The 22,576-nt window shown below is 45.2% G+C and overlaps 1 protein-coding gene across 5 annotated transcripts in view; it reads right to left on the minus strand.

Moving 5' to 3' along the window:
* The window catches only part of GBF1 (golgi brefeldin A resistant guanine nucleotide exchange factor 1), a 167,906-nt gene that overhangs the window by 101,554 nt on the left and 43,776 nt on the right, over positions 1-22,576 (minus strand). For all 5 annotated transcript variants that reach the window (XM_078859624.1, XM_078859627.1, XM_078859626.1 and 2 more), the window contains exon 4: positions 5,667-5,798. In XM_078859624.1, the coding sequence (XP_078715750.1) occupies positions 5,667-5,798 (132 nt within the window). The remainder of the gene's footprint in view (positions 1-5,666; positions 5,799-22,576) is intronic.

Consider the following 22,576-nt stretch of genomic DNA (forward strand, 5'->3'; position numbering starts at 1 on the left):
TGTTGATGCCTTTATATCTTCAAGCCAATTTTTGGAAAACATCTTCTTACGTCAAGTGACTTTTGCGAGAGCGTGAATTGTTGATGGACTATGTATTTTGCTACTATCTTTGCGCTATCTGGGTGTAGTGGTTCCACTTTTGTAAATGTGTTTTCATTATTTCCTAAAAATATATATGTAGACATTGGTATCTGGGAGCTTAGATGGCTGCATAGTCCACCAAATAATATTCCTTTACATACACAGAGTTTAGACAATAGTAAGTTGACAATAATTCAGTCTTTTTTCAGAATCCGTATGCATTGATGGTAGAGAAACCTGTCCTAAAACATGGCGAGTTGGTTGGCTACAAAATGTTCCATAATTCTGTTCCCAATTCTATTCTCGTGCATGGCAATAGATTCAGGAGCTAAATGCCAATGTCTCGAGATCTGCTCGCCACGAGAGAGCTTCAAGGCGAGAGTTTGTGGAGTTTTGCTATTCCTCCGTTGAAGGAGTGCAGACCCCAGCGATTTACTTTCTGGTTCAGAGTTTTGAGTTGCATGGCCACAATCACACTACTGTGGCATGTGTCTTGAATTTCAATTTGTGAAGGAGATGTGCACATAGGCCTACTGATGTTCTGATGTGGTTGATGGTTCTGTTTCCCAATGATCGGAGCGAACAAATTGGACATTTGTGAAAAGAGGCAATTAGGTCAGTAATTCTTCAAGTCAGTTTCATCATATTTTTATAGGAGAACGTTTGAGGTCTCATTCCCTGATTGACACACCGGGTAAATATTTAGTAACTAGGTCAACTTATTTTCAACCAACAACTGCTCTCAATTGTTTGATGATGTCCACGGTCATACCTTCTGATTGAGCTGTCCTTTTTTATCCTGACTTAAAGCTTTCGTGACTGCAGGAATTCATATTCTTTGGGTCTTTCGGTAAAGTCACGTAGATAGGTTCAAAGAAAAGGACAAAACTACGTTTCGATCGCAAAACAAGCGATCGTCATCAGGAGAAAAAAAAAAGGAACGTTGTAGTTTTGTTATTCTCTTATTTATCTTGTCAAGGAGTGTTTATTTCTGTAAGCGTGACATTTTTAAATTGTTCCCCGCTTGAGTTGTCATGCCTCACCCAATGTATGAACACAAATAAAGAATGCCAAATATCCAAAATGAGAACAACTTTCTGCTAAAACTGAAAAAATTATAAAATTTACAGTATTTCCTTCGAAACATTTAAGAGAATACAATTTTGGGGAATTACTTTGGAGACGGTGTGTGCATGTCACTTTGAAAAACGGCGCTAATCCACCAACTACATTACGCCGCCGCATAAACCGCCAGAAAGTTGTTATCTCTTAAAGTGAAAAAATCCTATAAAACTTAGTCCGATGGGATTTTATGCCATTAAATCCCACGGCACCAATGTTCTGCTTACTGCCATCATCAAGGCCATCTTAAACAAACAAATTCCTCCGCATTCTTCATTTTCAGAGTGGTGCATTATGGGCTCATGCAAGCAAAGCCGTGGCTCGATATCCGATATTCCCACGTAATCCCACGTTATTTTCTCTACTGGCCAGAAACAAAGCTTAGCCCCTACATATCTGTGCTAAAATGCCACCCAACGAGCGAAACCGGCTCACACTTGGGCGTTAGTGCCACTTCGGTAGTTCGACGAGTCGGAGACGGACTGCTGCGTCTCCTCCCATTGGACTCTGGGTGACTTGGGACGCCGGGCGCGGACACGCCAACCCCGCCGCTCGAGCGAGGGCATTGTCTGCCCTCCCGGATGACAGCGTGAGGAGCATGATGCAGACACACGCACACCTGGCAGCTGATGTAAATAGCGAGCCTACAAAGTACAAACAAAAGTCTACTTTCACGTCGTGTTATTTCTTGGGGCATGGGAAATTCTCTATAGGAGGTACAACTGTCTTTGCAGCTACCTTTCACATGGCCTTTTTCCCAAAACCCATCAGTGGCGGCAAGCTGTTACGCATCAATGCTCGTAAACTTGAAGCGTCTTGCTTGTGCCAATTTGAGCAAAAATCGTTAATTGAATTGGAGCAAACGAAACACTGCTGACGGAAATTAAACTCACGTTACCTTTCCATTGTAAAACGCACCTCATGTTGGAGGGGAAGAGGTCAGAAGGTGAGAGTTTAAAGCATTAGCATTGGCCGCTATATTAAGAATATTTTTCACGCGTGACTGTGCTTTTGGCGTATGTCTGAAAGAGGGCCGGCAGCAATTGTGCGTCGCGCTGACGCCACCAGAAAGAGGAGCGTCTGCGCGGCGGATTGTTGTTGTGCAGCGATGTGCACCGCCGTGAATGGAGAGGTTGGCCACAGCCGGGGGTAGGGATTTAGGTGATTGGCGGGGTAAATGGCCAGCCGAGCCCGGTGCCAGGAAGCGACGTTTGGCTTCTCTGGGGCAAGGAACTACTTTTGGCTTGACCTCACTTACAAAGTATGTTTTTTTTTATCATTGTGCAGTTGTGTCTGCAATACATTGTGTGGTGGGAGTTGAGTTTTTTTTTTATTTGCTCCACGGTCGGTCCGTCATACCGCAGTGTGTACATTTTTTGACCGAACACAATGGCTTACCTGTAAAAGTGGGATTTAGACATGGGGCCGTGGCTACGGAGAATGGAATTGTTCTCGCATCCTAGCCGCGCGATCTGATCACGCCGCGGATATGCAGCGTGGCGTCGCGGGCATCAAACACGGGCGGGCACAAATTGTGTCCGATGAAAGGCGTGAGAGTCCAAACAATGCAGAGAAGAAACTACACATTTTTTCAAAATCAACAATACCCGTAAAAAAATGTTTCGTTTGTAAAAAATGTAAAATGCCTCATTATTAGCGTACATTATCATGATTGATACAGGAAGGTATGGCGCCAATATTAAATTTACTGCTATTATATTCTCGGAGGGATTATTCGCGCGTCGTCTAACAAGTGACTGACGCAAGTCAAATGCTCGACAGTTGGAGTTGTTCTCAGGGACAACAACAACCGCCATTGGCCACTTGTGCCAGGCTGTGTGCACTTCAAGGCCACGTGAAGCGTCGAACGCTCGTGAGCAGGTCACGGAATAGACCCAGGTACCTTGGGTTGACTGAGATGACCACAGATGCACCCCCTGTGCCCCCTACTGTGCCAACAGTGCCCCCTACTCTCAGAGAAACAGCCGTGAACACGCACACACAAATTGTTTTATATATCACGCGTATTGTGCACATACTGCAGTCACTAGGCATCACGGGGGGGGGGGGGGGGTCACCATAGGCATGTTGGTCCCACGATAACGCGCACAAAACTATCGCCTCGCTGTGACCCCCCCATCTCCATCAGACAATTCCCACCGTACACCAAACTGCCCCCGACCCCCCGAAAAAAACACCAGGTAACCCCAACACACAAACGCAACCTGGCGCTGCACTTTGCATGACCCTTAACTTCGGATGGGGAGCGCAGGGCCTGCCTCCCCAACCGCACTGTGACCAATAGCGCAACGGCATTTTACAATTCGGCGACCGCCGCTCCCCGTGTCAACTCATGAACCCATTGGCCGCCGCGTTGTATGGCGAGACGAGATGAAAACAAGTCGCGGACGGGTAACCCGCGGTGTGGACTGCACGTCAGAGGTGGGACAAAGTCATTGTTATGCAAGTCCAAGTCGAGTCGCAAGTCATCAAATTCATGACTCGAGTCTGACTCGAGTCCAAGTCACATGACTCGAGTCCACATCTCATAGGTGGGACAAAGTCATTGTTATGCAAGTCCAAGTCGAGTCGCAAGTCATCAAATTCATGACTCGAGTCTGACTCGAGTCCAAGTCACATGACTCGAGTCCACACCTCTGCTGCACGTTGACTAATTCTAATTCGTTGCCCCATAACGTTGGGAGGGGTTGGGAAGGGTGGCTTCGTATACAGCGCTCGTCGCGTCAAAATAATTGCCGGCTCTTTAATAATGTGGCCTGTGTTAAAAGCGTATGGGGCTGTTGATAACTTCCTGTGATAGGCAGCCACCGGAGACTGTTTTTGATCAGGTCATTTATTCAATCTGAATATATACCGCAAAGTGGCGTTCTAATTGATGGGCCATGATATTGTTTTATAAAATACATAAGACCAAACCTACTTGCGCACATGATTGAGTTCATATCTCCAAAGCCAACCTATTTTTTGTTTTACAAAATTCAGACTAATGCCCAACTTTGAATGGAAATATTAAGTCATAGAAAATGAAATATACTCAAGGCAGAAATAAACAATGTTGTGCAAATGTTGATAAAGAAAGCAGATGGATATTTACTTATTTATTTAAGATAATACTTATTAAAAATAAATTTCTCTTCAACATAAAATATGCCACGCATCATTATACAGAGAACATGTCATTTTCAAAGGCCTGTAGCACACCAATAAGAAAATTCAACCTTTCAGCAAATCAATATGTGGCCTGTGTTTCCACACCAGAACAGCCGAAAAGGTTATTACAAGTTATTAATGTCACCTTCCTGTCTCTCTCATATTTATTTCAGACATTTGGTGTCCGCGGGTCATTTTACCACATCATATACCTCAAACACACAGCGCAGGGATCCCAGGCAGCAAATAAAGCAATCAGCCAAAACAGAAGTGACATTAATGTGTAGCGTGGTGCCGCTCCCTTTCGCAGACAGCCCATTCAGCGGTGGCCACCGGGCTTTAATTACTGTACAACGATATTTCATTACGCCTCCGGATCCCTGCATCAATATTGACATCTGTAGGGGCAGGCAGGAAAATCTCTTCTCTGTGCATAGGAAATACTTAACTGAGCCAATTTCACGAACGTCAATCAAATGCGGGACGCGCTGCCTCCAACACAATCGATTTCATTCTACTTTACCTTTTTACGCCTAAACCCTTCCTTGCCTGCCTCGCTTCCCCCTGCAATTGCATCAGTGTATTTGTTAAGAAGAAAAAAAAAAATTTACCAAGAGGAATCAAGGAGGGTGGAATAAAAATATATCTATCTTTACCTCCCCTAAATATAATCGACAATGGACTGCAATTGTAAGGGGCTGCGCGCGCAAAAAAAAACGCCGCTTTGCGCGCCAAACAAAAAGTGGAGACATTTGATCCAACCCCACGATGACGTCCGTAGTTTACATGAATAAACGACAAGTTATTGTTGCGAGAATACCAAACAAAAAAGTGGCAGATAAATTGTTACCAAAGCCCCCCCCCCCCCCGAGGATTTAGCTGCGACGCTACTGCCTGCCATTGACCATTTTTTTATGACGCGTCGGCAATTTCTCCTGTTATCCTGTAAGGGGAGCTTTTAGGCTTCGCTTTTATCAATACTTCATTTCGCGGAGAAATAAAAATATATCTCTTTAAAAATCGCACACCCATTTCGCACACATTTGGACAATTCCAGCAGAGCCCCGGGGATAAGGCGGCTGATTGAAGGCAATTGCTAAGACGCTCGTGATGCGATGATCAGAACAATGTAGACGGCGGGAGTCCAAACGTTAAAAGAGATGGCAGCAATGGGGGAAAAACAAATTATGCATCTGCAAATAACAACTTTAACTCCTTACCTCTTTCGCAAATTTGGAAAATAAAAAAACAAGCAGAGCAGTGTCCGCTTAGCTTGTGCGGAAGTCGCGTACCTATGAGTCCATACGACAGAAACTTGTTGACGGAGGAGAGGGAAAGGCCGGTGATGGGGCCCGTCGTATCCTCTGAGCGAATCACCTCCAGAAACGGTCCCAGGAATACATTGGCTTCAACCTCCGACAGCTCTGCGGCAAAAATGACAACAACAAAACATCACTTGGTGAGAATAGTTTTTTAAATCTATTACAGACGAAGTTCATTTAATAACTAAATACAAACATGGCAACACAACGCAACTGTATCTGCATAATAAAAAAAACATCGCATTAGTCATTAAAATGTAGCCAGATAGGCGCTCATGAATATTCTTTACTAGATGATACAATGCATTGTTTCACGAGTACATATCCTTATGAGCACAGTAGATGCATGATTCATGCATTTGAGAAACATTTAGTTTCAACTCATGTGTTGTGTATATAATTGGATCACATGACCCCTGCAGACAGGACAAACACCATTCACTCATTATGAGTCATGGTCAATCAACTGCTGGATGAAGGCCTCCCCAAGCCACCACCATCTCTTACAATCCTAAATAGTCACTATGATAAAAAAAATGTCTCGAGTCGAATCATGACCAGAGTGTGGCGATTCATAAAATCAATAAGTCGGGGGTGGTCGGTGCGGATGGGCAGCGAATGGCCACATGCCGACAGGTAAGTTTTTGTGTTTGTCGAGTGAGCCACAGATATAATATTCGCACGCAGTACAGGAGATGCCAATGGCCCCCAGGTACATTCTCTTTGAAATGATGGCAGAAGTTGCTATAACGCTGACTACTTTGTTACCCAAACACCGAATCCATAAGAGGTTTTTAAGGTTAGATCACGTACATATAAATGTGTCATTAAGCCCGCTACCACCCGATACAGCCAATTAGTAAAGTTTGTCACGTAAAAAAACATGCCAATTCGTTACTCGTCGAGCACACCGGTGTGTTGGAGAGTAAACCCACAAAAACATTGACAATTCGAGTTCGACGTTTCGCCAGTAATTACAAGCAGCCTTATCAGGCCGGTTGTAACAAACACCTAATACAGGCACGGTGAACTTAATATCCAAGTCCCGAGTGCCCCTTGGTTACGTTGACCCAGCAGAGGGGAAACTGTCCCAGTAAAGAGGATGGCCTCCTTAAAAGGCATCTGTAACATAGCCTCACTTGAAGAATCCCAAAGAAATCTTCATAAAATATCATAAAGATAATTTTTTTTTTATTACTGAAACATTTAGGAGCTTGACGGATGCAAATAATATGCGAATAAAAGTGTGTTGACAAAGAGCTGCCAAAACAGATGCTTGAGGGTCTCTGAAAATACAAACAGGCAATAGGTGGCTTAAATCAAATCGCCCGCCTCTATCTGCAAGCACATTACTTAATTGTCCTCCCAACGACAATGACACGCCACGTGTCGCTAACGCCTCCTACAGATCCGCCTTTATTTAGTTAAGGTATTTATTTAACACAGAGGCAACAATAAATTCGCATCTCCGAACGTATCAAGGCGGAGTAAAAAAGAGCGCCTATCGCTTTTGTCCACATCCATAATGAGACGTCTGCACAAATAATTGAACAATCTTTAAAACTGATTAGGACAGGTCCCGCCGGGCTCGCCAAATGTTCATCACTTAACCCCCGGGCCACCGTTTGGACACCTCCGTGCGGCCAAGGGACAGGCATCTGCTGTCGCAGCGCAAAGCCATTACAGCGAGTGGCCCACAGGAGCCATCCGTATTGCCACTAACCGGCTGCCCTGACAGCTACTGATGGGGCTCGCGAGGGATGCCCATGTGCCGCCTTTAAGCAGGTCAACCTAATTACCGGCAATGTGCTATCCCGGCCACATTAGGACACGTGTAAGTGCTGATACCGAACTTAATTGGTGGTAGCTTTATTTATTTGTTTGTTTTCACCTATATCAACATCCAGTGTCGTATTTCTACACAGTCAACGCTCTGATGTCTAGCGTTGACGAGCCGGGTGACGAACTATGAACGTGACGAATGGCAGAAAAAGGCCTGGCTTAAAGAGCACAGTCGTCATTGCAGCACAAATAACACGCGGCTTTGACATAAAGAGAACTAGAAAGATACATTTCCTTTATAGCCAGGTGAAAACCCAATGGGGAAGGCATGCTGGTTTAGTGGCAAGCAGTGAGCTGTGAACCGGGAAACCTGAGTTTGATTCCAAGCCATGTCCAACATCATGGAGGTGGGGTAGCATGATGGCAATACTTGTGCTTCAAAGCAAGAAGGGCCTGGGTTTAATTCCTGACTCAAGCACTTTTTTGCATGAAGTTTTTATGTTCTCCCATTGATCTGCATGGGTTTCCTCCAGGTACTACAAATTCCTCACATGGCTAAAAACATGCTACTGGTATTGGTCAAACATCTCAATGCTGAAAACTACCTGCAAATTACACAATTGGAATTACTTAACGTAACGTCGGCCCTCCTACTGTGAAAACTTGGCAGGACCATCCGGGAAAAAAAAAAATTGACTCTTGGGATGGGGTGAGGTTCCTCTGGGTAAACAAGCAAAATAAATAACATCAGTGGTGAGCAGACATCCAAACCCGGTGCTGCTGGGCCTCATCCTCGCCAACCCACACCGACAAACGTTGTGACGTATGGTCTCACTGCCGCCATGACCCACATTACATGGAGAGAGGCCTTCATCCCACGGAAGATTGACAAACAGCTGAAAATTATGTATTATTAAGAAGCAAAAGAGTACAATAGGTATCTATTACAAAGGAGACCATCTAGTTCCCATTTAAGCAATGCTGTGGTTTTGCCGAGTAAACACCTCTTGGTAAACGACAAGAGTGACCAGTCTTCGTTTCTGCAGATATCTATACTACTACTTTACTATTTTTATTTTCCCAGGTAAGACCAGCTGAGCTATTTCGCTCTTTGTCAGAAGCGACCTGGCCACAGATGATAGCTCAATCAAGTGGCTTATCACGTGGACATTTATAGCAGCCAAATATTCTAAGCGCACGTTTTTAAATGTGGAGGGAAAAACTGGAGGACACGAAAAAAAATCCACAAAACCACGGGGAGAGACATGCAAACTCCAAATATATAGGCGTCAGGGTCAGGATCGAACCCACGACCTCCTCCATATCAGGGTGAGGTAGTTAATATGTCGCCACCGTGGTGTTATGGGGGAAGCACGGCGGTCAGCGAGGTGACATTGCACCACTGACCACGCTGCAGATCTTGATGCACGATAAAACACGAATCTCTGCCACTATCCTAGTATTTAAGAGTGAAAAGATTTGAATTCTTAGAAAAATAAATCAAGCCGCTCAATTTCTTTGCTTTTGATTTAATAAAAAACCCCAAAGTTTAAGCACATTTTTCTGGAGTCAAATTAAATGCACTATGAAAGGGTACATTTTGTTGTTTTGAAAGGTGTTGTTGGCGACTCTTTACAACCCGAGTTTCAAAATCCCATCACAAAAAGCATCACAATCCTGACGCCGCTGTGCAGAGAGAAGCAACAACAACGTTACGATGCAATACTGAAAAGCGGTTACGGGATTAAAAAAAAGAAAGATGAAATAAAAAAATATTCTGCAGTGATTACAGCTGACCCAAAAGAGAAAAATATTTTTTAAAATAATTTATTTTATAACAGAGGCAGTCAAGCACCGCGGTGGTTATGGGTTCGAGCTCGCATTGTGCCACCTGAACCTAAAGAGATATTGATCAGATCAGGTCTCAGTTCAGTTCACACGCTATACAGGAGCAGGGGCAGTGGGATGATCATTTCAAAGTAATAAAGAGGGTTCTGAGAGGTCTTCATTCCGGGACCCGGGCCAGGTCCCAGAGGTGGCCCCGAGCTTGGCCTCTCTCACCGGCTAAAGCGCTATATCAACAACCCCTCAATCCGATTTTTACCCCCAAAAACTCCACAACTCGTGCTTCTGAATGGTTATTGCTTTGGGTGTTTAATAAATTGGGAGGCGAAAAAAAAAAGGCGGCTTGCAAAAGTGGGAAAAAAAAACATCCACCGGTGGATGTTACTTTGGTCGTGAAGCTGTAATAGCGAAAGAGAGAGCGAGTGTTAAGATCCACCGGGTTTATTTGACGAAACAGTGAGCCGGAGGACATTGCAGAGAATCACTTTGCTTTGTTTACTTTTGACCGCAAAAAAAAGTTCCTTGACCGAATGCAAATAGGGTAAAAATATGCCGAGGGTGCGTGAAAATTGTGAGCAACTCGGTCAGTAAAAACCGAGCGAAAGGCTCAAGACGGACACGGCAGCGGCGGTGGGCATCCCCTGCGTCACGTTCCGACAATAACGACGCGGGGGAAGAACAGCCGAGCGCACTGCTTAAACCGCCATGCGAGCGCATTACACCAAACTCAACAGAAAGCAGGAATAAATCTCTTTATAGCCAATACAAACCATCACGGCTCGAAAACTTTGTCTGTAGGGATAAAGTATGCTTTACTTAAGTTATGTTTCTGCAACATTAATCAACAGGGATAGGCATTCGAGATTTGCATGGATCAAACGCCACTGCAAAAATCCCGGCGGTAATCACCGGGGCATTACAGGCTTTGCTTCTCTAGAATTATTGGGTTGTTAGGTATTCCACAGAACTTGCAATGATTATGACCATTCACCTACCCATGAGCTGTATTAGTCCAGGTTAATCTTGCCTGGCAGTCTTCCAAATACAGAGGGTTAAAAAAAAATACTTTAATAGTACGGTGACTAACATTTGCTCGGACAACATCTTGAGAGCTTACCATATGTATGAAAAAAATACAAAAGTTATTTATCTATGGTGATCCATGTCCCAAAGAAATTTAACAAAACAATATACGTTAAAAAATATGCGGATTTTTTTTATCATATGACTGCATTTTGCAATAAATATTTTAGCAATTTTTTCTTCTTCCCAGAATATTATCTGTTCTAGGTAATTCTTATTATATTGTAAAACTTGGAAGAACGCTATCTAAATTGTATACACTATCATTCTTCTGGAGCATACACACACGAGTGTCTCGCAAGAATAAAACAATCAAACATGAAATACAGAAAAAAGATCAGAGATTCTAAGGATGCTGCTGCTTACACTGGCATTTTTTACATATAATTTTTTTTTAGATATTAAACAAGGCAAGCGTTGTATATCGTTGTCGTGTGCCTCGCTAATATGTTGCAATGCAAGGGAAAAAAAATCAGTATTTTATTCCTTCAAGAGAAGCTCCACGGAATGTCAATTACAACAGCAAAGAAACGAAAAAGAGGCATAGGCCCTGCAAAGGAAAATCCAAAATACACCAAACAGGCAGATTTGCTGCCCATCACGTACATCGATTAACGATAGACGGAGATTTGCTGATGGCAAGGCTGCTAACCCTCAAATGTACACACGACTAAAGACTCACGTGTGCAAACGGCATAAACGGTGGCAGGGAAGATATGCTTTGCGCTTCATTTCTGAGATTCAATATAACAAAAAAAAATAGAAGCATGCCATGCATGTGATATGTTACTGGTCAATGTTGTAGGCAGTGCAATGCCAATACAGAAATTGGTTTTGAAGCACGTGAGAGAATAATTGGCACTCTGGATTTTCGTTCTACCAGACGCACTGTTATTACTCGACAAAGGAGACATTGCATTTGAAATTAGCTGCGCTCGTGAAATTTGATTTTGTTTCGTGAACTCTAAAAAACGCGCAGCCAGTGGCTTAACCAAATCCAGTTCTGGGCCCACAGTCACTTTGCATTTCCACTCGTGAGATTGAAAATGTACAGTTACATAGAAAGCATCAAGGGTGCAAAATATTAAAAACGACTACTCCAAAAATTATCGCTCTTGCTACACAACCTGTGCCTCAAAGAAAAATCCCGTGATTGCAAATTGATAACGGAACATCATCCGCAGTCGTGGGGATGGGGGGGGGTCCCAAATCAGTTCAAAATGCGGTGTCGATTGATTTTGTCTCGCAAAATCAACATTAAACTTTCATTATTGGGGCCCAACCCCCGGCTTCGTGGCTCCTGGAAATTCTGGGGGATTACAGGGCTCTAAGCCGGCAGATAATGGCCCTGAGTATCGCGGCCTGTGAGAGCAAACAGCCAGGGCCGTGCTGGCGAGTAGCTCAGGGACAATCGGGGCCCGTCCCTAGGCCAGCCCACTAATTCCACTATAGTAGCATTAATGCCTTAATGGCTTTAGCTGTCGTGTGCAAACCCAGAGGAATGTCAATAACTCCCAACTCTATCGCATACCAACAACAACACAAAAAAAATTGTGCATTGTGGAGAGGAATGGTATGCTTTCTGCACGAAAGATCTAAACTTGGCCCGATTACAAATCCCCACGATGACAGTCGTATGTAAGCAGAACGCAGAATATGCGCTTGTGTGCGTTTGCGTGGCTGCAAGGGTACGTGTGTGTTAAAATATGGCGTTTATATGTAACACGTCATTTCTAAAAGGTTCGCGAACGAACGGTGCCACAAAACGTTACGGCTTTAATGCTCTTAGTGAATTAAAGTGTCTTCCCGACATATCGCACGTGGCAATACACACGCAAGCAAGCGGTTTACGTACTTGTAGTGAATGCACACACGCATGGAGTACTCTGCACACAGGGAGGGTTTGTAAAAGTAAATGTTGCACGACATCAGTGTCACACAAAGCCATTCAACCCACTCCTAAACTTGACGGCTGCTGGCACGTGCGTGCCACAGCTTGACGGAAGTAAGCCCGTCGACGACTCTGGTGCCACACACAGGGGCTCGGGTGCCCCCTGTAGCCTCCCCGGGACATTTGTTTTCACTGGGACAGTGTCAGGGCTAGGCTGCCGGCTTCGCTGCTAACTCCCCGCGCGCGCTTGCAGGCAGCGTGCTGGAGACCCTCCCAACACATGCGCCAAGTTGGCAGTGCGGGACATGTAGGGTTGTGTTACTCCATAATTAAAGAGCGGCTTTAACAAGAAAATTATCCTCGACGATTGACGATGATGACGATGATATATATATTCAACCACTACAGGCAGAGACACTGCCCCTTCTAAGCACTTTCAGCTAAATCTTCCGTGTCGTTTAAACGGCTACCGACATTTAACCCCACCACTATCAATTACAGCAGCGTGCCCAGTATAGGACGAGGTGGACAAAGTACAACGGTGTGAGATGAAGCCTTCTAAAATATTACGAGCTAAACCGTCACATAAATGTCAAGTGATGTTCTCCGTGAGGCAAATCACACGGGAACACAGATGCATTCTTGTAAATGCAATAGACGAGTTTCACAAACTTTGATGCGCTCTGTAATGCACTTTGCGTCACTCGTGACGCTCAATGCACTGGACGCCAACCCTCGTGCACCCTCGGCGCTGCTACTGCTCTCTTACGGCGGTTGTCACTCCGCCGGAGGAAAGGGAACGACGGAGCTCGAGGGCGCCCACCCGCATGGCCGCGGAGTGCACTGCGCACGGTTAAAGCCGCGTTTACGACGTCCTGAGATTCGGCCGCAGACGCTACGCAATACAATGAGGTGCGATGTGAACTGAGGGGGCTCCTCGGCCTGTCGGAGGGCACTTGGGCAGATCTGTCGGGTGAATAGGCGCGGCGGGGGGGGTGGGGGGCGAGCGGGGGGGGGGGGGCAGCCGCTCAACGGATCAACGCGCGACGGCGATTCCCCGGCCGTCGCGGGCGCTGCAAAGTGGCCTCCGGTGACGCCGCGGTGCGACAAAGACGCCGAGGGAGAGGTTTAACTGCGGCGATTTTCAAAAGGCAGAGATTTCCTTTGTGTCGCGCGTCGTCTCAAAGACAGGCCCCGTCGCAAGCGTCCACCGTGCAGCCTCGCGCTGAGAATTTTTTCTTTTTTTAACGTCTCGACAGAATCGTTATTGTGATCAGATGCAATTACAAAGATATCCATTCTTTCATTCACTCATCTTCAATGTACAAAAACATGTTTGAAAAATAGGTGGATCTTGGCCACCAGACATCATCATCCATATCTACCAATGACCTGCCCCAAATCACTTACTTCTCTTAATAGTAAATACGTCTTTAACTTTAATTTGTTCTCTAATCTACGTGTTGCTTATTCGACAATGGAGTAATCAAATTTAATCACAAGTAATCATTTTCACAATTTTGTTTGGGGAGTGCTATACATGTAGCAAAGGCAGTGCTATATATGCGTGCATTAGATACGACCACTGTTAGTTACATAACAAGGTCAAATATGAAGGGGTCTTGTCTCAACCAAAAGTCAATGCAGCCAACGGGGCTTGCATTCAAGTCACTGCCTAAGAGATCATGAAGCTCCCATCGCCAAGTTGCTTATTGATATCGTCAGAGAGAGAGAGAGACACAGGGGGAGAAAAAACAAAGCAACAAAAATATAGTATCCATCTCCAAAGCGGGTCCCCCCATTGCTCTTGAAGTTCTCTGTGCATTCAATCCCAGTATTCACACCTGGTCGATTTTCACCCCAGCCTCCGCACCGACTGTAATGTGCTCAACGCGTTTAATACCTTCGCTTAAGCCGTCGGGGCTTTCTAGCTTTAAGCAGACAATTTACTGTCTGGCGACAGATTGGACTGTGGCGAGAGAGACAGTGCCTTGCTCGGCAAGGCAGCATCGCACGTCACAATCGGTTCGGGCCAGAACCAGCCGCCCTGCACACTGGCTCACAAATGAAGCACTTGGGGAAAACATTGAGAATGACAATTGACAAAAGTTACCCAAGTTACTTGTGTGCACGTGTGTTTGTGTGGACCAATGTAGTGTGGCGGTTAGCTCATTGCGCTACGAACCCGACGACCTGAGATCGATTCCTGCTCACGGCCACCAACAGCAGTGACGATAATCTGAAACGGTCCTGTGCCTCCCCTAGGTCAGGCACAGCCTCAAATAAGTACCTGGTGCAGTGTGTAAGCATCGCCACGAGGAATAGATAGGTGGCCGGGCGTGGTGCTGGCCACCCACCTCCCTTGTGCGCCTTGTCGGCCTTCAAAGGTGCTCACCATCAGGATTTGCCACAAAAAAAAGTCTGTGGGCTAAAAAGGGGGAATTTTTGTCCGCGGTGGAGGCCCCGTGTGGCAGTGCGGTGCGCGTGTGGTGTGAAAGCAGCGAGAGGATTTTAGCCGCGCAGACTTTAAGGCAAGTACTCGGCCCGCATGCATTTTGCTGTGGCTTAGAAATTCAACTCAAAACGTATTTTAAAGAATGTGCATTACGGACAACAGGATTCATGAAACATAAAAATAAGACTTTTTACATCTTTGTCGCAGAAAACCATAATGCACTCGAGCATTAAACCTGGCATATGCATGCAACTGCATGACTGTGTATATAAAACGATCTACAAAGAGAGAGATTGCCTGGATAGCCTTAACATACTTTTGGGGCAACTGCTGTCAGTGAGCACCTATGAAGGCCGGTGGGACACAGCACACAAAGGAGTGGGTGGCCAGCACCAGACCTGGCCGCCTCGTCTCCCGAGTGGCGATATTTACACGCCGCACCCAGGTATTCATTTGAGGCTGAGTCGACCTAGAGGAGGCACCGGACCGGTTTAGATAATCATCACTGGTGTTGGCCGAAATCAGGAGTCGAACCCGGGTTGCAAAGTTTGAAGCACAGCATGCTAACCGCTACACTTCCTTCCGCTCCCCACACACACACATCGTTGTACATCGAAAACAATCTACACGAAACACACACTTTTTATTTTAATACGAACAATAAGTTAGTGCCTTATTTTGAAAAATGCAATAAGGCCATTAAGCCTGTAGCCACAAAAGATAAATAAAAAAGAGGCCATCAAGCAAACACTAAAGAAAGTGAGTCACAATCTCGTGAGAAAGATGACAAACAGGCTTTTCAGACCGGCCCCTCATTCATTTCTCCCAATCGCTCAGCGACTGAGCACAGTCGGCGTTAGGTGGGAGTGTGCACACATTACGACAGAGCCCAGGGGAGCTAACCCCATCCTGCCCAGCGGCCCAGATCGATAGCCATCACTCCTACTCTCCTCGCAGACCAAACCTGGCAAACTATATCTGATATATATCATTTAATTTCAATTTACCTCCGCGTGCTTCTTTAAATGAGGGGAGAAGCTGGCCCGGCCTGCCGCCACATAAAAATAAGGCCGGCTCTAACTCGCCCCCCGCTCTAGACGGGGGCCTACAGTCAGATCAAAACAGACCGTTTATTACTGCAGACGAAAACCCGAGTCGCATCAAAAGCAGGCCATTCATTACTCGCCAACGGGACGACGGCACAAAGAAAAAACGAGCTTGACAAAGACAAAGGGAACACTTTTGATCTGATAGAATGAAGTGTGCAGGCCTCAACGTAAAGCAGCAACATTTTTTTGCGTTAAATGTTTACACAATTGTAACTCTCTTTGTGGCGCTTCACGCAGTGCAGGCCTATTAAACTGTGCACACCACTTGAGGTGTAGCCGGTAAACATATTTGCAGATTGTGAGCAAAAATATCACACGCTGGATGTACTCACGGCGAACACAAAGTAAAAAAAAACCCAGGCTGTCATTGGACATCCACGCCTGGACAACGGCATTCACAGGGTGAGAAATGCGAAGTCGCCATTCAGAAGCACGAGAAACGGTTCAAATTATGGGAATAAAAAATGCCGTTTCTAGTCAAACTTTTGCAAAACGGAATTGTCCCACTCCTGGCTTGGTGTGCCGAGATTTATGCATGGTTTTGTCGAGTAGATTTCGGATTATAAGTGTAATAGGGATGGAATCTGTCATGGGTAGATATAATTTAAACATAGAACTTATTCCATGCATCCACTCAATAAAAATGGACATTTAATCTTTTTCTAGGGTTAGGATACATTTTTTGAAGGTCATCATTTTATTATTACCCATCATGAATTTATAAATGTTTTTGCTAATTATGAAATCGAACTTACCCAATAATAGTCTCTACACAAGACGCTGGAAATGGAAGACAACAGGAGTGAAACTAAATAACACCACAGGGCGTGTTTTTGTCACCTCCATCCATGTTGCCTTCCTTCAATTTGTTCCAAAGAGTAATTTCAGGTAACACAAAGGGAATACATCGTATGTGTGTAGATAACATAATTTAAGGTAAACATTTCGTGAAAACACTAAGCCTTGCATTAATAATTTTCAGCTAAAATTCTTGAGAGAGAAAAACTCGTATTCTTAAAAGCGATACGACAAAGCTTTCATCTGCATCCGAAAAGGACAACTTACAATTGTTCCTGCAATTCTCCAAATTGTTAGACGCGCTTTTTTCTATTGTATATGAAAGGAACATTTGGAAGTGCATCTTTAATCTGCTAGGCAAGTATTTACGTGCCCGGATTTGTATGAATTGATCGACACCGCGCACGCAATTCTAGGGGGTGCGTCTTACTTTCCGGAGAGCCTCATAATCCGGGAGAACACGGCGCCATTCATCGTGTGAATCTGCGGCGTGGCGTTCGGCCGACGGATCGAACACGTGCGTGGCACGCCGCCGGACATGACGGGCAGTCAATCAGCCGTCAAAAAGCTAATCCCCAGTCCGGCAGGGGCCATGGAAAGCATAATGAACGCCACTGGTCGCGAGCGCAAGCGGCTGTCCCTTCGAGGCAGAACGCAGACGAGCGGCAGAGATAACGAACGGGGACACATAACCGCGGACAATTTTAATCTCGCGTGCAAGCACAACAGGTGTACACAGGCAAGCAAAGGGAGAAACGCTAACGAAGCATTAAGAAAATTAATCTCATAGCCCTTAAACGTAAATAGTCTACTGGATGCAATTTAGCATGCTAGAATGCTGCCGTACGAAAGATAAAAGGGAACTGAAGATTGAGTGGGGTTTTTTTTGCTTTCACGTAGACGACAGGTAGATTTTGCCCGTGTGTGTTTTAAGATAAATATTGATGTATTGCGTGTCCGTTGCGTGCTCCGGCTAAAAAGTTTGGCGCACGGTGAAAGGACTGGTCTCTCTTGAAATCACCTTGACGGGTTTCTGTGACATTTGAGACAGCAGAGCAAATTTTAAAGAAACACACACCCTATCTTACCTTTACGGAGGGAAAATATTCATTGAAGGCACTTCCGCAAATAGCGAATCCAGTTCAAAACTTGCAAAGGTAATAACGCAGTGGCTTACATATGCAGGTGTCAGTATTTGGGTACCAAGACACTTTCTCCCCTTGATCAGGTTTAGATAATGATGGAGGCCGAAGGTGGCTAATGGTAGTCAAAACGCCAACGGGATTACGTGAGCTATTCCAGTCCCCTTATTGCCTCCAGCAAACAGACGAAATTGTGACTAATCTCAGGTCCCATACGTTAATCTTCTTAAGTTATTCCAAAAACACGCACGCTTCAGCACCTGCATTCTGTGGAAGCCTGAACAACTGCCCATTATTAATCTAAAGACACGCGCAGAAAACATGTCCACGTTTTTATTGCATATTACTCCTCTCAAATCAAAGCACACTATTTATGCACCGATTACAGTTACAAATAGTCCGCGTGCGAGCGTGCGTGCGTATTTTTGCGCAACGAGACATTTTTCACACCACAGAGAATCACCTACGCGGTGTTCCTGCGGTTATTTTTCACGTAAGCATCTTCATATTTTAAGAGGGCACAAATGCCTGCAGTGTAAATTGTTTATACTACAAAATAAATAAGATTCCCCCCCCTTGAGGCGAGCGCGCGCGTGCGCTGTAGTTGGCGCGCACGAGTCTGCCCGTCGTCGCGAACGCACACAGGCCCCTGTTTGCCGTCGTGGCTGGCAAATGCAGGCAGCGCCACCACGCAGCCAATAAACACACCTGCGGCGGCGCAGCAAACACCTTTTTTTGTTGCGGCACATGCGGATGTGGGTGAAAAGTTCACAGTCAGAGCCCAGACGGTGGGGCGAAGATTTGCCAAAGCCACACACACAAGGTGTCACGGTTCTCCTCTCAGTTCGCAACACAATAGGGGTGAGACATCTTTAATAAAGGTCCGCGTTGATTTTTTGCGACGGTCGAACCCTCATTCCTGGTTTTTTTTGTGTCGCCTATGCCGTTGTTGATCAGTCAATGTGCCGAGTTAAGGTGAAAAGAAAACGTCTCTCAAAATTGAAGCAATCACGGGGTTGTATTCTCACAAAAAAACAGAGAGTTCCATACGATTCCTCCGAAAAGGTGAAGCTTCGTAATAATAAGAATTCATTGCCCTTTGTCAATCCAATGTTTGATGAAGGCCTCCACCTAAAATGGTGGGTCATGTGTGGTGTTTGACCATACTTCACCACGCTGGTAAAGGGGATGAATACAGAACTAGTATCAGTTCAGATATCACTCGCCACTGATGTTAGCTCCACCCTGCAGTGGATTTTAACACGTGCAGTCAGTGTTAAGCTGACGTTTAAACGCATACAATATTACATTTAATACACTGGACATGACAACATTTCAAAAAACAACGTTACAAAACCGATTGCCCTTTCCCATCCACGTAGGAATGCAGGCTGTGCACAAAGAAGCAAGCAACAGGTAGGTTTGATAGCAAAAATGTGCAGCTTTGAGAAATAGTATCATTAGCGCCGGTGCCGTTCATGTTCAAAGCGATGCTAACAACCGAACAGACAAGCACACTGCTCTGGCTTCTTTAATACCAGCTCAGTGTCAGCACGACGGAAAGCAAAACACATAGGCAGTTGTGACAGGACTAATGTCTCTGGACCACAGGTCCAATCAACATGAAACACCCACGCAGCTTCATCCCGAATTCAAAAAGGTTTAGAAATCGTCTTGTAAAAAAATTATGAATCACGGTCGTCAAATCAATATTTGAATACGCTGTCTTTGCTGTGTGCTAATCTACAGTTTGTTTGGCAAGCTTACGTTATTGGGCCTGCAGAGGTTCCCAAATTTAATTGAAAAACTTTCGAAAAATACAGAGCTAACTTAATTTCAAGGTCCACTCTAACGTACCAGTGTTGTTATAGTCAATGTAGAGCATTGTAACATATTGTCTATTTACACATTTTGCACATCAATAATTACGTTAATTCGGTTTTAAAAAATGACACGAAATATATTCTAACGTCAGTCATATAAATAAATGAAAATAAGCTACAAAAAATAAATAGGCAACTTCCTAAAGAGTGCTAAAAAGTTGGGCTCAAGATAAACATGAGCCAAGACCAAAGCGAAGTAAAATGTTCTCAAACAAATTAGGAATGACTTGAAAAAAAACCCATCACGGTATTTATAGGTCGGGCAATTACTGAAGGTGGGGGCTGGAATGAGATGATTTGATATAGAGGCGAGCAAGTGCAGGTAGGTAGGAGCGCTTTCGGAAATCAGAACTTGACAATGAAAAGCAACGTGCCAATGTGTCGAGAGAGGAAAGTTTTCCATCGGCGCATCAAAACCCGCCCGTGCCGTATGGATCTGACACATTGGCTCTTGCAAAGAACATACAATAAAAGCTGAAAAGCGCACCAAGGTAGCATGCAGAGACGCATGCTTGGGCATATGCTAAGAGAGACCAAGGAACACAGGGATCAGAGATGCATCACTTTTACTATTCAGGAGTAGTAGTAGTGAGTTTCGGCAGGATGCATTGCTAGATGGGGAGACACAGCAATGACAACGGAGTGGCAGCCAAATCATATTTATTTAACCTGGAGAAATCCGATGAGCTATGAAGCTCTTTTTCACATGTCCAGAAGTTCACAAGATGTCCAGTCGAGGAAGATACACACCCACGATGATGACCCCTAACAAATGAGACCAGCTGATGTGCAGAAACTCGGTGGATCGTTACACCGAGACCCAGAGAGACGGTGATGATTGGGGAAGTTTACATCTAGCAGTGGACAGATCATTGTCGACTATGACAATGTCTTTTAACCAATTATAGCACACGGAATCTATGCAGCGCAGGTTTTGCAAAGTTACATTGCATCGCTTAAAAAAATCTGCCAGCAACATTTTTTTTTGTAAAATTAAATGAATGCAATAGGTGTGTAGCTCGGTGTCAGTGTGACATCTGCAGTGTTTATCGACTGACGACCTTGATTAATGGTGTCTGTAAACAGGGGAGACCAGGGCAAGTAGATTCATATTATGCCAACCACGCACAGGAATGCACTCACCCCCAAGTCGCCCGACCATTCTCACACAGGTAAACATTGCTGGAAGCACGAGGCATACTGTCTGAGAATTTGAATCGCAGTATGTACTTGGCAAATTCTCCACCTCCGTGAAAAAAAAAGACAAAATCGTATATAGTGTACAGGCCTCCATATAGCGTACACACCTACTAAAGAAAACAAAAACTCCGGCGGTTAGCCGTTGCAGTGCCAGGGCAAGTGCTGTTAGTAAGACACTATGAATGAGCAAGGTGCACGTCCCGATGATGTGGTCAGCTACATGCCCAGGCACCTTTGACTCCCCCCAGTGCTGATGTTGAACACACTGTAGCGAACAGATCATTTCAGCAGAGTAAACCTGGCCGGGTTCAGATACAAAATTCCATTGGTGTTTTTCATGACCGGGAACTGAACCCAGGTGAGTGGGATCATAGCACAGTGCACTAATCACGATGATCAGGCACCCCTTCAAGACACACACACACCACTTAAAAAGGCAAGAGCAACATCAACGGCCACGTGAAACCAATCAGACCCAAAATTAGTTACAGATTTCACATCCAAATTGAGAAAGTCCAAAACCACTGTGTAGTATGGCTTGCCTGTCTCTACACCTCATAATATAGGTAGTGTTATTTAATGGGCCGACAGTTAATGTCAATTCTGTCACTATCAAGGCCACGGCAGAGGGCACTCGCACAGACACACGTGTGTCTGTGTTCCTATCTCCTCCACAACCAGAACTGCTGCACTGCAGTTTAATAGGCCACTGCCGAAGAGAGAGGGGGGGTTGCAAAGGTGGTTAAACACAGGCACGCCTTGGAATTTGGTGCTTTGCGGATTGTGACAGTCACTGCGCCAGAGTGCGGGCCAGCGCGATCGTTTTGGGTTTGCTGATCAGATGTAGGGGTGCTAAATTTAAAGGAAAAGTGGAGAGAAACTTGGCCTCGATGTCGAATGCGTCTAACTTATCAGTCGGAAATTTCAATCCAGCTTCATTGGAAAATTGTTGGACTCGCGAAATTCCTGGAGGACAAAGCTCTTTCACAATGTGTCAATTGTTTTTTAACGCATGTGTTTTTTTTACATTGCTCAAGTCATTTTTGAAAGGACAAAGGGCAGTCCATCTGTGTTGTTTTTATTATTTGTATTGTTTGTGTATATATTTTATTGTTATCCATGCAAAGATGCCCGAGTGCGATTTGCAAGTCATAACATGTCGTGATCCAGATGACTCATCAAGTCGTGGGGGTTGTTTTTCCGCACTCTACCACGCTGGTGTGAGTTGGTGAAGGGGGCATCCAGCACCAGTTCAGACACCCCTTGTCACCAATATCAGCTAAAGCCAGGAATCAAACTCAGGGCACCGGCTTCAGTGTGCAATGTGCTAACTGCTGTGCCACCATTGCACCCATTTCCCACTGTGTGTAAATTACCGTTCAACTTTCATGCCCGGATCTACAGAGCAAAGCGCAAGCGAAACGCACCGCCCCCCCCGCCCGCCCCTTCTCAAGGTGACATTAGCCAGTGCCGTAAAAAACCCGCGGGGCGCCATCGCATGCCTCCCCAGCGCCAGAGCAGTGCCACTCGCAAGCGGAGAAACTCACCAAACGGCGCGCAATTACTCGTCGGGCAAGCGCTATTGGCCAGTGCGGAGCGTCGGCCAGACGCGCGCACACAGACATGGAAATAGTTTCCTGGTCTGGAGGACGTCACTGCCAGCCGCTCATATTTATTGCACCCCCTTTTCCC

Source organism: Lampetra fluviatilis, chromosome 9, assembly GCF_964198595.1.
Source record: "Lampetra fluviatilis chromosome 9, kcLamFluv1.1, whole genome shotgun sequence".
NCBI lineage: Eukaryota > Metazoa > Chordata > Hyperoartia > Petromyzontiformes > Petromyzontidae > Lampetra > Lampetra fluviatilis.